Genomic DNA, 17,512 nt, shown 5'->3' with positions numbered 1-17,512 from the left:
AGCAAAAAAAAAAATCTTGAATTAAACCAAAAAAATCTTCAGTTAAGTAAAAGAAAATCTTGAATTAAGCAAAAAAAAAAAAAAAAATTCTTCAATTAAGTAAAAGAAAATCTTGAATTAAGCCCAAAACAAATCTTCAATTCAGGAAAAAAATCTTGAATTAAGCCAAGCAATCTTCAATTTAGTAAAAAAAACATATTCAATTAAGCAAAAAAAAAACATCCTCAATTAAGTAAAAAAAAAAAAAACATCTTCAATTAAGCCAAAAAAACCATCCTCAATTAAGTAAAAAAAAAAATCTTCAATTAAGCCAAAAAAATCTCAAATTTAGCAAAAAATCTTCAATTAAGCCAAAAAAAATCTTCAATTAAGTAAAAAAAAAACTTGAATTAAGCCAAAATAAATCTTCAATTAAGTAAAAGAAAATCTTGAATTAGCCAAAAAAAAAAAAAAAAAAAAAAACAACTTCAATTAAGTAAAAAAAAAGATCCTGAATTAAGCAAAAAAAAAAAAAAAAAAAAAAATCAAGTAAAGAAATCTTGAATTAAGCCAAAAATAAATAAATAAATAAATAAATCTTCAATTAAGTAAAAAAAAAATCTTCAATTAATCCAAAAAAAAATCTAGAATTAACAACTTAAAAACTTTTTCTTTGTTTTAATGCAAAAAATAACATTAAATTATGAAAATATTTACATTTACAAACTATCCTGTAACAGTAAAATGTGAAAAACCTGAACAAATATGAACAACCTGAAATGTCTAAAGAAAATTAAGCACAATTTTAACAGTTTTTCTTCCTGTTCCTCAGTGTTTAGTGTCTTTGTAGATCTGATCCATAATGCACATGGAGAAATGATAAGTTGAGGCATAATATTGTTAAAATTGCACTAAATTTTCTTACGTTTTTTAATTTAAATTTCAGTTTTTTCAGGGTTTTTTTTTTTATTTTTTTTTTTTGGGATAGTTTATAAAAGTAAGTATTTTCATAATTTAATGGGGTTTTTTTTACACTTAAAGACAAAAAATTTGGAGTTGTCATTATTTATAGGTTATTATGTTATTATTTTTCTGGTCCGGCCCACTGCAGATTAAATTTAGCTGAATGTGGCCCCTGAACTAATTTCAGTTTGACACCCCTGAGATAGACTATTGAAAAGACTACGTTTGAGGCTCCTCTCAGCAACTCTCGCGATATCTCGTAACACAAATTGTCCGAACATAGGACTACTAAAAAATTAATAAATAATGAGTCTCATAATATAATATAAATATTAATATAGTAATAGCTACTAGTTATAATATGATATTGTATTATTTTATTCAAATGTCATTGATCTATTCCAAGCACGTGACGTTTTTCACCATCTAAGAAACAGGAAGTGAATCGTCCTATATCAGGGGTGTCAAACTCATGCTAGTTCAGGGGCTACATGCGCCCTAATGTGATATAAAATGGGCCGGACCAGTAAAATCATTTAAATAATAGGATAAGAACTTATAAAAAATGTCAACTTCTAAGTTTTCTGTTTGTTTTAGAGTGAAAAAAGTAAAATTCCGTACTGAAAATGTTTACATCTCCGAACTGTACTTGAACATAACATGAAGAAATATGACCAACCTGAAAATTCTGAAGAAAAATAAGCGCAATTTTAACAATGTTACGCCTCAGTTTATCATTTAAACATATGCATCACACAAATAGACAAAACATTTAATAACAGGCAGAATATTAGTACAATTCCACATACTTTTCTTAAGACATTTCAGGTTCATATTTTTTTTTAAAAGGCTAGTCTGTAAATGTAAACATATTTGTGTAATTTTACTTTTTTTTTTTTTTTTTTTTTAATTACAACAAAAACGAAAATTTGCTGTTTTCATTATTTATAGGTTATTATGATAGTATTTTACTGGTCTGACCCACTTTACAGGGTGGGGAAGCAAATTTTACAATATTTTGAGGCAGGGATTGAAAGACAGTGTATGACCAATTAGTTTATTGAAAGTCATGAGAATTTATTTGCCACAAGAAAATTTACACAATAGAAAATGTTTTTATTCTATGTGTCCTCTTTCTTTCTCAATAACTGCCTTCACACGCTTCCTGAAACTTGCGCAAGTGTTCCTCAAATATTCAGGTGACAACTTCTCCCATTCTTCTTTAATAGTATCTTTAAGAAAGTCAACATTGCTGTGTGATGTTCTATTGGTAGCATGTTCTAAAACGCCTCAAATAGCGTAATCCAGAGGGTTTAGATCTGGGCTAGAAGGCGGCCATAAACATGATTCCCAAAAATTGCTAAAGTTGGATTTGTTGCTGTTGTCAACAAGTGTTTTGGTGTTCTTGTGTAAGATTTTAACTTCAAATCATATTTTACTGCATTTCTAGCGGTCTTGTTGTCTACCTCAAGTTCAATTGCCATTTTACTCATGGATTTGGTTGGATCCTTTAGGATTTTGGATTTGAGAGCTTTAATAAAAGCTTTGGTATGTTTTTTGTTGCTTCCTCCACTTCCAGACTTTCTCGTAATAGTTTTGCTCATAGTCATTCTCTTCTTTCCATTATAAACAGTCTTTATGGACACTCCAACTATTTTTGAAATCTCCTTTGGTGTGACGAGTGCATTCAGCAAATCACACACTCTTTGACGCTTGCTTTCCTGATTACTCATATGGGCAAAAGTTTCTGAAAAGGTATGGATAATAGTGTTAGGTATGATTATGACATCAATATATGTTTGGTTTCAAAACAATTGACGTAGTGCCTGCTGAGAAAAAACAACTAAATGTTCAATGTAAATTTTGCTTCCCCATCCTGTAGATTGAATTGACCTAAAATTATTTTAACATCCTTTATTGTTAATTTCTTCAGTGTAATTTTTGTATTTCACAAATTCATCCCAGGGGCCGGATTGGACCCTTTGGCGGGCCAATTGTGGCCCCCGGACCGCATTTTTGACACCTGTGTCCTATATCATTAGTATCTATCATTAGCATAGTTAGTGGACATTTACCAAATCTTCTAGCTCAAAATAATAAAATAGCATGGGTATTGGAGCACAGTGTTCCTACTGGCTCTGCATAACCACTCTGTAGTAACATTTATACTGCCTTCAGCCAAAAGTAAAGACATTTAACTCTTAAAACAATGCGCTGGTTGGACTAACAGGAGTCAGCAATAGGTTACGTCAACATCCACGTTCCTTAATGACCTTGAAGATCTTCCATAATCCTCAGTGAATAACAATTCAGTGCATTTCAGTGTTTCCAAAAACACTGATAATATTCCTGCTGTATGACTACCATGTAGTACACAGATGTCAAACATGCGGCCCAGGAGCCAAATTCGGCCCGCCAAAGGGTCCAGTCCAGCCCTTGGAATGAACTTGTGAAATGCAAAAATTACACTAAGATTTTAACAGTCCTTTTAGTTCAGGTTCCACATTCAGAACAATTTAATCTCAAGTGGGCAGGATTCAGTAAAATACTATCATAATAACATATAAATAATGACAACTCCAAATTTTTCTCTTTGCAAATGTAAATATTTTCATGTATTTACACTAAAACAAAGTATAATTTCACAAAAAAATGTGAATAAGCTGAACAAATATGAACAACCTGAAATGTCTTCAGAGAAATAAGTACAATTTTAACAATATTCTGCCTGTTACTAAATGTTTTGTGTATTTATAGATCCACTGTGATCTGTAAGTTATAATATGCATGTGTAAATGATAAACCGAGGCTTAACATTGTTAAAATTACACTTATTTTTTCAGTTTGTTCATGTTATTCACATCTTTTGAAAGGATTATTTGTAGATGTAAACCTTTTCATAATGTAAATTTACTTTTTTCGCTCTAAAACAGAGAAAAGTTTAGAGTTGACATTATTTCTATATTATTATGTTATTATTTTACTAGTTCGGCCCACTTCAGATCAAATTTAGCTGAATGTGGCCCCTGAACTAAAATGAGTTTGACGCCCCTGATGTAGTAGCTTGTACCAGTCCTGCAGAGGAGAGGACTTGTTGGATCCTCACTTTGACACCCAGGCCCCTCAACAAATCCCTCCTCTAACGCTCAGTTTAATTAAAGTTACTCTGACATAATAAAATATCCCTGAATAATACACAAGCATTTTTTTTTTACTGTAGGAAGTCAAGTGAAAACACTCAGTCTGTTTAGCTTAATGCAGGAACATTGGGCTCTGCCTGGGGATTTGAAACCAGACAGTGTCCCGTCCCTGACACATCCCATGGCTGCTCGCTGACGGAGGGCTGAGGGAGCAAGCACGGGGAGATCTGGATGTGTAGAGGCCATTACTGCCAGTGAAATAGTTGAGGAAATAGTTTTAAGATCCTAGATGTTACTTAAACCTATAGGGACAATGCAAAAGAGTGCTTGTGCTGCTCTCAAAATGTAAAAAGTTGGCTATGTAATGTTTTATTTAGCACTTTTCCTTTTCAAAGGACATATCTTTGGACATTTTCAGTATTTAGAGGGAAAGTGGGCACACAATTAGGAGGCCCACCTTGAAAATTAAAGTAGCTAAAATGTCTTTCTGCTTTTACTTTCTAAGTACTAAGTTGTGACATGCTTATCACATTGAGACAACCATGAAATATGTTTCTTGTGCTAAACATACAAGCAAGCCGTACGTATTTGGACAGTGACACAGATTCTGTGCATTTTTGCCTTTGTACACCACTACATTGGATCTGAAAGGAAACTGAAGGCAGAAAGACTCACAAACAAGCAGTGACGGAAGGCGGCGTTAGTAAAGGCCTGGCAACACATCTCCAGGGAGGAAACTCAGTGTTTGGTGACATCCCAGCCTTCAGATAGTCATTAACTGCAAAGGGTTTTCTAAAAACAATCCTCATATTTATAACAATCTTAGTTTGTCAAATGACTTTTTAGCCTGTTTTGGGAAGGACTTTGTTGAAAATGCTTGGAATTCCTAAATGATTATTACAATATTTTGCTAAAACAAAGTCAAAGTAGTTGACTGCACATATTATTGTAGATTAGAGATTGTAAATTAGAGTGACAAAAGGACTGAGAGGAATGAGATCGCATTGGTCATCTGATGGAGTGGAGGTACAGCTGTACAGGCCTACAGAGTTATACAGGACAGCTGCTGTCACATTTGGCCCCAAAAGTGACAACACTATGTCACATGCAATCTTGTGAATGTGAAAAGCCCATAGATGACAGAGTTGTAAACAATGACCATTAAATTATGAATGGACTGAGCTTCTGTATGTAACAGCTATTAAGAAATAAAAAGGAGTGATGGGACGAGTGAGGTGAGAGCGAGAAAAGGAACTTCATGCTTTATTCAGACAAACATCTTTTATGTTCCGTCATATTCATAGCTGCGTGACGGCCTCTTATCAGTGTGTGTGTGTGTGTGTGTGTGTGTGTGTGTGTGTGTGTGTGTGTGTGTTCATAAGGATGGACATTCCTTTCTGAAAGTATTAAATTAAACATGGTTACATTTCTTTTTTACTCTGTCCTCATTTACTGTCAAGTATCTAAATCAAAGCCTTACTGTATGTGACTTAACCCAGACTAGGCTGAAGTGTCTTGTGTAGAGTTAATGTTAGATGTCAGATCTTCCATCATCCCCTGTGCACAATGTCAGCATGTGCAGGTCTTAATGTTTGGCTCCCCAGCCTGCAACAGGTTTGTATGGTGAGAAAAAAGACCTTGGCTGTTTTAATCTGTGTAATGAATAAGAACATGCCAACATGGTAATGGATGCCTGCCACCGCACTGCTAAATTATTCAGAGTCTGGGGAACCAGAGAGCCGGCCAGCAGGATCAGATGGACTCCCAGTGTCATCGGTCCACCACTGTCCGCCTGGCTCCTCTTTCGGCCTGGCCGGCCCGGCTTCATGAGTTTTAACCAGGCAGCCACATGAGAAGTCTGTAAAAGCAGCCCTGAGGATGGGCGTTCACATAAGAGACCAGTCCAAGAACCTCAGGTCAACTGGTCACCAACCCACAGCCTCCACATGCACCATGAGGCATGTCAAAGCAAATGCACTATTTACCCATCTATCTATCTATCTATCTATCTATCTATCTATCTATCTATCTATCTATCTATCTATCTATCTATCTATCTATCTATCTATCTATCTATCTATCTATCTATCTATCTATCTATCTATCTATCTATCTATCTATCTATCTATCTATGTGCAATATTACCTCTTATTACTTCACATGACTTTTAATGTCGGTATTATTATAATTATTCTATAATGCAGTTGTATTTTCTATCATTTCATTACCCTGTACACTTTTTATTGATACTTCTACTCTGCTTCTATTCTAGTTTTCTATCTTAGGGTTAGGGTTTGTTACTTTGATGGTTATTATGTATTTCTTGTAGGCCTATTTCCTTCTCTGACTTTTACTCCAATTCATATTTATTCATCTTATCTTATCTTATCTTATCTTATCTTATCTTATCTTATCTTATCTTATCTTATCTTATCTTATCTTATCTTATCTTATCTTTTCTTGTCTCATCTCATCTCATCTCATCTTATCTTATCTTGATGGTGAAATTCTATAATAAATCATGAAATGTGGTTCCTTGCACTGAAAATAATGTTTGTTTTATATTTGATTTAACCACATTTGTTGTACTGTGGCATAACTTGAAAAACACTGCTTTTATACTGGAAAACTAAAGCATAAATGGAGGGGCTTTAACGCTGAAAAATCCTCGTAGGTGTGTCTCTATCATTTACTGTGGATTTACAGTGTTTAACAAAATTATTTGACCCCCTTTCCCTAGTTGTCCCAAAGATCATCTAGCATCATGAAGTGCTTTAATGAAATCTCTGTATTTTACCATTTTCATTAGGAATGAAGAATTTAGAACTGAATTCACCTTTTTATACCACATTTGAGCACACTGGGCTTCTTTTAGAAGTCAGAAAGTACTAAGCTTAACATTCAACCTCTAAAACTCATTTTACTGGTCAGGAATAAGTAAATGAATATGATTTGACTCAAAATCAAGAAATAATAATGTCCTCTTTTTTAAAAAAAAAACTGTAGATTTGAAAATGTATGGACAGTGGTAATAAAAAATAGTCTCTTTTAGTATTAAAAATAGCATTTTGGTTGAAGAGCTTGTCCACACTGTTATATTAACCATTACAAAAAGATAAAACTAGGTCTAATTTAGGGTGGCTTTGGCATAAACCTTAGGATGGTGTTCAAATAAAGTTATTAAGCACCTTACATAACATATTAGAGAATTACTGAAATGAAATACAACTGCCTTGGAATTCTTTTTAAATTAGTTCAAGTGAATATATTCCCCATAACAGGAGGGCTATCAGCACCATGGACAGCACTAAAACAACCTGCACCCACGGCTCCCTAACCTCTGTCCATGGTACTGAAAAACTGAATCCCACCGGCTGGCCTTTTTCTGGAGTGGCAGCACATTGATGCCACATGCTGTGACTTGCTCAAACTTATAAATAAACAACGAATTGATAGTAACACAGGTCAAAAAATATTTCTATGATGATAAACATTAATATGCTGCACTATAAAAGTAAAATAGCTCATGAGAGTGCAACTAGGAGAATGGAAGGAGACGAAAATCCACAGCAGTTACTAGACGCCTGCGCAGAAAGGCCATAATTTGGCAACTTGTAAACTGAGCAGAGGAGCAGGCAGGAGGGGTGGAGGAGGAGGAGGAGGAGGAGGAGGAGGAGGAGGGAGGCTGAAAGAGGAGGAGGAGGAGGGGAGGAAGAGGGAGAGAGGGATGCCGGGAGGCGCTGCCAATGTTAACAGCTCAGTCTGGTGAAGGCGCGCAGAGGAGCTCTGTGGCTGTCCGTTCCCTGCAGGCTTTCATGTCAGGGGCCACACTGCGTATGCGGTGCTTGCAGGGAGGAGGATGATGACCATGAACGGCAAACAGCATTTCTCCATGCACCCGGCACTGCACGAGCCCAAGTATCCCGGCCTGCACTCAGGCTCGGAGGGCATGCGCAGAGTCTGTCTGCCCGCCCCGCAGGTACGTTCAGGTCGGGGGAGAATGACTGTGGGGTGCGCTGGGTGAGAGGAGGGAAAATATCACACTGGAAATTTCTGTAAAGTTGATTTGACAGGACTTTGTTCTAGCTGCTATCTCTCTCTCTCCCTCTCTCTCCCCTCTCCTCTGTCTCTATGTCCCCCCTTCTCCCCCTCCCGCCCCCCCTCCCTCTCATCCACATGTCTATTCAAGCAATGCTCTTGCTTTCATATTAATTTTTATGACCTGCGCTTTGAGGAGGGTTCTCTCCTCTCCTCGGCGCTGCTTGCCTTTGGAAAATGTTTTTTAGATCCTGAGAGCTGCCTGACAGAATTCCCCACTGACTCCAGTATGCGCACTCTTGCTTGCAGCTGCAGGGCAATATATTCGGAGGCTTTGATGAGAGCCTGCTGGCACGGGCAGAGGCTCTGGCGGCTGCTGACAGCATTGTCTCTCACGGCAAGAGTCACCCGTTCAAACCAGACGTGACTTACCATACCATGAGCAGTGTCCCCTGCACCTCAGCCTCCTCTTCTTCCTCCACCACCGTGCCCATCTCCCACGTCCCCTCCACCATCGCCTCCCACCACCATCACCACCACCACCTCGGACAGACCCTGGAGGCTGGGGACCTCCTGGACCACCTCTCCACCAGTCTGGCCGTGACCGGGATGGGCGCTCCGGAACCTCCTGGGATGACCACGCCGGCGCATCACCACCAACACCCTCACCACCACCTGCAGACCATGGGGCAGCTCCACCAAGCGATGGCCAACATGGCCCACCCTCACTCCCTGTCGGTCCACGGCGGCATGGCGTGCGTCAACGACGTGGAGTCTGATCCCAGGGAGTTGGAAGCCTTCGCTGAGCGGTTCAAGCAGAGGAGGATCAAACTCGGGGTGACCCAGGCGGACGTCGGGTCGGCTCTGGCCAACCTCAAGATCCCCGGAGTGGGGTCCCTGAGCCAGAGCACCATCTGCAGGTTCGAGTCCCTCACCTTGTCCCACAACAACATGATAGCGCTCAAGCCTGTTCTCCAGGCCTGGCTGGAGGAAGCCGAGGCTGCGTACCGGGAGAAAAGCAGCAAGCCGGACCTTTTCAACGGGAACGAGAGGAAAAGAAAGCGCACTTCTATCGCCGCACCGGAGAAGCGCTCTTTGGAGGCTTACTTTGCCATCCAGCCTCGGCCCTCTTCGGAAAAAATTGCTGCCATCGCTGAGAAACTGGACCTGAAAAAGAATGTGGTTCGAGTGTGGTTTTGCAACCAGCGGCAAAAACAGAAACGAATGAAATACTCTGCGGTGCACTGAGTTTCACACACATCATGAATAAAATAGCCTACTACATTTTTGATCGAGTGATTAATAATAGCCTAACTAACTTAACTAACAGGGATTTATTAACTGCTCTCGTCACGTCTCATCTGGGATTATTTCCAAAAAAAAGACTTTATCACTCTTTGTTGTTGCACTTTTTTTTCGATTTTGTTATGGGACCATGACTGTGTAACTGGTCTGTAAGGAGGTTGTTTTTTGATGTTGTCCATCATCTGTCTTGCCTACACACACACACACACACACACGCAGACACACACTATGAATTTTCAGTCAAGTTGAGTCAGTTTTATTTATAATCTCTGAAAATCACATCATTACAGACTGTGTCCTTTTTAACTCCATACTGACAGTTTATTTGGCACATTCAGGGATATTTGTTGACCTGTCTAAAACCATGGAATATAGTTTATAGGAGACATTTACAGACTGTTTCATTATCGGATGTGTTAAAGAGATGGTTTATGAAGATTTGTAAAAATGATTATTGTTTCTTTTGGTGGTTCTCAGTTTTACAGGTAGAAGTTTATCTGTTTTCACCGGCGCACATGTGCAGCGGTTCACCATCATATTGAACTGTGTTTTCCTATTTTCCATAAATGTGGATGTATTGAATGACTGAATGAACGCAGGGCATCAACATTCACACACCTTTTTCAAACCCGACACCACTGGGGGACGAGTCTGCATCTACTTTCTTGTGAACTGTCTGATTTTAATTTACGCACAAAAGTAACCAAGTAGGCTACTGTACTTTTCACAAGGTATGACGCACTGAGTCTGTTTATCTTTAATGATTTAGACATGGAAATGGCACCGATATCTATGAGGCACATCAGTGTGGCTTTGGCTGCTGCTATATTTTAGACATTATTAAGTATTTTGATGTGAACGTGTTTTGGAGCTATATAGCCCGGATATATACAGTACAGTAAGTCTACATCACTTAACTGAAGTATTTATTTATTTTTCTTCACTCTTGTTTTACTTGAAAAAAATGTGTGAATTTTAAACTTAATAAATTATTGGTTATTTTCTACAAAAATAAAATAAAATCAAGCAGCGACTTTATTTGCATATTTATATATGAATGTTAAGGTATTTTATGGCAACATAAATCGATTTATTTATACCTTTTCAAATGCAAAAGAACGGGTATTTTAGGAAATTGACTGTCTGGAAATTATTTTTGAGGTTTTTACGCAAATGCGCCAATGTGCGTAAAAATCTTCGGAAACTGTTTTCCAGTCTTTACGCAAGTGTTTTATTTATAAATCCCCAAATCTCTGCTGGGATTAAATATGCATTGTCGTATATGATACAAGCGCCACAGTAAATAAAGGCCCGCGTTGTTTTCACGGGATTTTTTCACACCGCGGGACACAAATATATTAAAAAAAAAAAAAAAAAAAACCTTTTGCGCCTGTTGATGACCCACTTCCTCTCTAATTAGTTGAGTTTGAATTATGGATGCCCACGTGTCACCAGGGTTATGTCGTGCGTGGGGTTTGAAATTATTAAGTAATGACGATGTAGGATAATATTAATTATATATTGGTATAAAACGGAGAAATGTGGCGGCGTCAGGGGTGGGAGTGTGACAAGGAAGTGAATGGAGACCATAGGGAAAAGCAAACCTCAGAAAAAAAGATGGAAAAAGAGGTACAAAAAAGTGATAGATTTTAAAGTAAACATTTTTCAGTTATTATCGTCATTAATATTTATTCTAACTTTTTTTCGTTTAACTGAGGAGAGGACGCGACTTCAGGCCTCTATCGTAAAAAAACATGCCAGAAATTGGTTTATTAGACCATTTTATTTATTTTATTAGAATGAATAATGCAATTATTATTAACATCATCCTGTCTTGTGGTTTTAAGTGATTTTGACACGGGTGTTCAGACAGACACTATTATTAAAAATGACGCATCATATGAAAAATGGAATCTCTGATGGTATTTCTCACAGGAAGGATGATCTCTCCCAGTCTTAATATTAACCAAACATCTCTGAAAATATGACACTTCCACCGGATTACACCCACAGTTAACATGACCCGAGGTTTGTGTGATTTTTCCCACCGAGACTATGTGTGTGTGTGTGTGTGTGTGTGTGTGTGGGGGGGGGGGGGTTCAGCCCGAGGATCAATACTTTTGCAACTACACGGAAACACTTGTGGCACTTCTGATGAATATTCTCTTTGATTTTAATGACGGCCTATATAATAGATGGTGTTAAACATGACTGTGGAAGTGGGAGGAACAAACCCAAATAACATGTTCATTCATTATCGACGCGCTTCGCTCCAAACTGTGCCACATTTCCATGGCACGAGACCCGTTTATGTACAAAAAAAAAAAAAAACAAAAAAAAAAAATCCTCTCGAAGAATGATAACTACTCCTTCCTATTTTTTGTCTCTGACGCAAACGTAAGGTTAAAAACAGGAGCTGGGCCGTGTGAATTATTGATCTTTCCAATACCCCGTATTGATATCATAACGTCCTCCTATGTGGTAAGGTGAGCTGAAGGGTTGTGCGTCTTAGCAGCATGTGGCGACTGAGGGCACGTCAATTATTCAGCAGCAGCTGAAAGGTGTATTGCATATTCTCATGCAATAATGGAGGTGTTTTGCGCTACAGTAAGTGTGAATGAATTACCATCACTATGAAAAGTCGTTTTGCGTAAAATCAGACGCAAAATGAAGATGAAGTGCAGTTGGAACAAACACGCATGAATAATCAGAAACAAAGAGCAGAGATGAAGGGCTGTTGGAGTTTAAAAAAAAAAAAAAAAAAAAAAAAAAAAGAAGGGAAAAAAGAGGAATAAGTTGAAATTGAGTTTTAAAAAAAAGAGGAGAGTAAGAGATGGAGTGTGAGAGATAGAAAAGAGCGACGTATGTGTGCGCTTGGTTAAGATGTTTTCATGCGGGGAAGACCATTTTTGACAGAATGAGGATGAAAGCCCGCTTTAATTGCTGCGGAATACACGCACGTGCAAAAGCGCACGGTCGTCGTCACACACACGCACACATACGTAGGCTACGCGCGCGGGTGGCTGTCATCCCTGGGAGCAGAGTGAGGGAATGTGAAGGGAGGGGTGGGAGCCAAGACACCCCCAAACTTAATAATTCATCTGATGCCAGTAGCAACAAATGAGAATGTGACCAGAGCCAAAGAAGACAGCTACCTCCGCGCTCTCTATTAGTCACCTTCTATCATCATCATCATCATCATCATCATCATCATCATCATCATCATCATCACAGTCCAGACCTGCAGGACGAACCCACCCCTTGACTCCAGTGCGCAGGCGACCTGTGTGTGCAGCGGAGGGACGCACGTCTGCAGCCTGCAGATAGTGTTACTGTGTGGAAACCCGAGGCCTGGATGATAGTTGTGTGTTTTTAAAAGGTACGGAGATGAGTTTGTGTTCGTCTGGATCTCCTGTTGCCTTCTCTGTGCTTCCATGTGTGAAAGGATCATTATGTTTGGGTTTAGGCTGCGGATTATTGTATCTGTGGTGCTGTCATACAACAGGAAAACAGGACAAATACATGAATACAGGAACAGATATGTTAGATTTCTATAACAAACCTAGAAATGGAAGAAATACTGACATTGTGTTAATACACTGTTACCCATAAAGCTGGAATAATTCTGATTTCAGACATTTCTCTTTTTATTCCTACACTCTCAAAAATAGAGGTATGAGATCAGAACATTTATGTACAAATAAGTACATTTTTTAAGACTGTTCTCTCAAAAGTACAATAGTGGTCTTTAGGAGGCCAGACTTGCACCTTTAGACTATGAAAAAGGGTCCAAAGTTATGTAAAGTACAAATTTGTATTTCTATAAGGTACCCTGCAACATTAAAAAATGTGTGTAGACCATGAGAATAGGCAATAGGCTATAGGAGAACTGAACAGTAGGCCTAATTCTAGTTCAAACATTAGGCTTAGCACATTATTTATTATATATCATACTGTAATTACTCTATATTATATTTAATAATAATTTGTGTTTTAATTTAATAGCCCAATTAGCTCAATGATAATAGCCTAATAATTTATTTAGCTTATTAGAACCTCTGATTTTTACCATAATCTCTGTTTTATCAAGTTTTCATTCACACCTCCATGTCTTGATGTCGTAGCTTGCCTATGCTGTTTTTTTGTTTTTGTTTTTTTTTCTCAATTAGGCCACCGGTTCAAACTTTAAACATCATGGCATTATCAACTATATGAGAGTTTTCTTTCTATGTAAAGTACTTAAGGTACAAAAATGGACCATTTCGAAAGGGTACAGAAATGTCCCTCAAAAAAGTACACCCCCTGTGATAAGCATTTGTACCCTTTTAAGTACAAGCTGGTACCTCTATATTTGAGAGTGTATTTCTACACATTTAATCACTTTTGACCTGGTGCAAATATTACACACTGAGTCCCAGTTACACTTTATCTATCAAGAATAACTGTCACAATTATTTCATGAGAACTGGTAAATATATTTGATTCCAACTTTATGGGCAACAATGTATGTCCAGAGCACAGGTGTCAAAACCTGCCCACCAAAGGGTCCAGTCCAGCCTGTGAAATGCAAAAAGTACATTGAAGATATTAACAATCAACGGTATCAACATCATTTTAGTTCAGGTTCCACTTATAGACCAATTCTATCTAAAGTGTGTCAGAACAGTGAAATACTATCATAACCTATAAATAATGAAACAACAAATGTTTGTCTTTGTTTTAGTGAAGAAACTTAAATTAGCCTATATGAAAATGTTGACATTTACAAACCGTTCTTTCACAAAAAATATGAACCTGAACAAATATGAGCATGAAATGTCATCAGAAAAGTAAGTGCAATTGTACTAATATTCTGCCTGTTATTAAATCTTTTATGTATTTGTAGATCCGCTGTGATCTGTAAGTTGTAATGCACATGTGTAAATGAAAAACTAAGGCACAATATTCTTAAAATTGCTCTTATTTTTCTTAAGAAATGTCAGCTTGTTCACATTTTTAAGGAAACCTTGTAAATGTTTAAGGAAATTTTTAAGGAAACCAAATTTTTAAGGAAATCTTGTAAATGTAAACATAAAATCATCTTGAATTTTTTCACTGTTATTATTTTACTGGTCCAGCCCGTTTGAGATCATATTGGGCTGAATGTGACCCCTGAATTAAACTGAGTTTGACTCCACTGAGCTTAGCATTAAACTACTGTATCACTAAAATGACCTGGAACTTGTAAAGGAATCATAGTTTACTTATGTGCAATGTTTGCTTTACAAACTTTAGTAAAGAAATAAGTATGTATTTAATTCAATGACAGCATGCTACTGTCTAAATAACAGTTTCACTAAGTTTGTCAAGGGCTTATAGATTTTGCATAATTTTAGACATATATCATTTTTTTTAGAATACAGCTCACATAATTGATAAATATTTAGACATTTTCTCTTAAACAATCTGAAAAAAATCACTTTCAACTCTGAATGCTTGTGATTTTTACTGCAGTTGTATCCAAAAGTTTTATCTGTGACACAAATTTTGTTTTGGAAAATTTTGTTGCTTTAGTTTGAATTTTCCCCCCCACATTTTTCTGAGTTACATCAGATTTCTATTGGCAAATAAATCACTTATAAGTAAAGTGTCAATTTTTGTCACTGCTAAAACTTTTGTCCATGGCTGTACTTAAATTAAATAAGAAAATATTACAGGAAAGAAAAGACAAAAGGTCCACGGCTAAAAAACACATCCATTTAGTGCTGCCAGTATTAGTGTTTTTGCATGACAGAATTATAATGACATCAACCATGGACATTCTTGCGTCTTTAATGAATTCAAATGAACAGATCAGTGGTTCACAAATCCTAAGTACTTTCTGAAACGCCAACATTTCTCAGGAGATACTTGGTCTGATACTGGAGGAGTCGACTGGCAGAGAATCCAGCAGAAACTTCTACGATGGAGAAACATTTAGAACCTCATAGTGTGTGTGCGTGTGCATGTGTGTGTGTGTGTGTGTGTGTGTGTGTGAGGTCAAGCTGTCTGCTAACGAACACATCATGCATTATGCAGAGGCTATTGAGACGCACACACACATGAAGGGGAAGAGGGAAAAAGACGTGGAAACAGATCAGAGAAAGGGACAAACGGGTTGGTTTGGATGAAATGCTTTTTGTGTTTTCTGCTTAGGTGTAGATTTTTGCATAGATTAAAAAAAATACAAAAGAAGGAGGTAACAAGAGGACAAAAACAGGAGGGTGGAGGGTACAACATTAGAGACAGTCACAGAAACTTATATGTGGGCTCTTCATTCTGACTAACAGTATTATACACCCCATTCATTATTCAAGTCCTCTCCATTATCAAAGTGCCCAGAGAAATAAGATTAACCCAGCCAGAAATAACGCACAGTGGCGTGATTTTTTTTTTCTTCTTCTACAAAGCACTTAGCTGTTCAGGTGCAGGTCTGCACACAAGCACAGAGAAGAAGAATATATGAACATATAAACACCATAGTGTCTGCTGAACATAATAATCCTCTCTAAGAAAATGTGGCTAATGGAGGAGAGGAAGAAAGTGTGAAGGAAAAACAGATTTATGAGAAGGATAAAGAAGATAATGAGTAGAAGATGAAAATATAAAAGAGTTTAATGGGACAAGGAAGGGAGGAAAATGAAGTAGGAAGTATAAGAGGTTGAAGCAAAAAAACAAGGAGATGAAGAGAATGAAAAAGAATGAAAAGATAAAGAGGAGAAGAACATGGGACGAAAAGACACAGTAAAAGGACAACAGAAAGAAAGAAATATAAGGGAAATAAAAAAAAAAAAATAAAAAAAAAAGAGATAAATCCCAAATGTCTGTCTTTCCTTTTATTTCCAACTTGATCATGTCAAGGTGAGTGTGTACCTGCCAGCCTCGGCGGTTTGACGGTGAACACCGGTGACAGCTGCAGCCCCCGGAGGACCCAGAGCCAGAGGAGAGGACACAGGAGGGGGCTGCAGAGTCCTGCACAGGTCCACACCATCCACCCTGAAGATGTTCACACTGTTCCTCCACCACAGGCTCCTGCAGGATCCGAACACATACAACAGAGAGAGAGTTCATTTTTACACATGAGCAAAGAGCTGGAGTTTTTTAAATAACAAATAACCCATCAGCCACTGCTTTAATATGAGGTTTCCACGTTCCACAAATGGTTTTTCTTCTAATGAGGAAATTACTGAACATGCTTAATTATGTGTTTGGGAATCATTTCTGAATCACACTAGTGAAAAGCCCACATTGGTCATTAATTTAAAACCATCAGTGTTTTCTTTTTGTGAAAATGGTACATAAAAATCTGGTTAAAAACATATGAAATATCTGCTTCAGGTGTTTAAACAAAAACTAAGCTGTTTCAAATAATGACAGAAAAAACTCATTTTCCTTAATAATTAATGACATGTGAATTAAGAACATCAATATTCCAAAAACAGAATATCAGAAGGTCATGTTGAAGTCCTCATATGTGGAATTTATAAATAAATAAATAAATGAACTAATACGTATTTTTGAAGCTCTGCTTATAATATTCACATATAGAAGTGAAATAATGAAACATTACAGAATACATGTCACAAATTTTGCTTAAAAAGGCTGAATTATTTGCTCTAAGAATAAAAAAAAAAAAAAAAAAAAAAAAGCCAAATTAATGTTTTTCCCAAGGTTAAATACACATGGACACCATAATGAAACAACACAAAGGATGAAGTTACAACCGGAAATCATGATGCATGTTAGTATATGTTTTACTACACCCACATTATGTAATAACGGTGCAATATGTATTAATTTTTCACCTGATTATGTTATAATGCCGCATTGTGTAATAAAATTCTTGAACACATTTTGTAAGAAACGTTGCAGAAATTTATAATAACTTATTACATATTGCAACAGTTATTACAAAATGTGGGTGTAGCACTTGTTTCGTTTTTTATAAAGAAAATGCAATAATTTGGTGCATTATATAATAAATCATTGGAAAACCATTGAAATTAATGCCTTAATTGGAAAAACCATCGCACCAGCAGAACAACATTAAGCATTTCAGCTTAGAATTA

At 37.2% G+C, this 17,512-nt stretch overlaps 1 protein-coding gene across 1 annotated transcript; it reads left to right on the top strand.

The window, feature by feature from the left end:
* The first annotated feature begins 7,802 nt into the window (after positions 1-7,802).
* Positions 7,803-10,781, top strand: pou4f3 (POU class 4 homeobox 3). Its single transcript, XM_030154030.1, has 2 exons — positions 7,803-8,061; positions 8,430-10,781. Exons 1-2 carry the CDS (start codon positions 7,942-7,944, stop codon positions 9,366-9,368), a joined length of 1,059 nt encoding a protein of 352 aa, XP_030009890.1. The 5' UTR covers positions 7,803-7,941; the 3' UTR covers positions 9,369-10,781.
* The last annotated feature ends 6,731 nt before the right edge of the window (positions 10,782-17,512 follow it).

This window comes from Sphaeramia orbicularis, chromosome 14 (genome assembly GCF_902148855.1).
Source record: "Sphaeramia orbicularis chromosome 14, fSphaOr1.1, whole genome shotgun sequence".
NCBI classification, from domain to species: domain Eukaryota; kingdom Metazoa; phylum Chordata; class Actinopteri; order Kurtiformes; family Apogonidae; genus Sphaeramia; species Sphaeramia orbicularis.
The sequence above is the reverse complement of the archived record's forward strand: the minus strand, read 5'-3'. Positions and strand labels throughout refer to the sequence as shown.

Excerpts from the sequence above, each read along its gene's own strand:
- pou4f3 (XM_030154030.1), top strand. The coding sequence starts at position 7,942 with ATGATGACCATGAACGGCAAACAGCATTTCTCCATGCACCCGGCACTG. Across the intron at positions 8,062-8,429 it reads TCTGTCTGCCCGCCCCGCAG|CTGCAGGGCAATATATTCGG; the intron begins GTACGTTCAGGT and ends TCTTGCTTGCAG.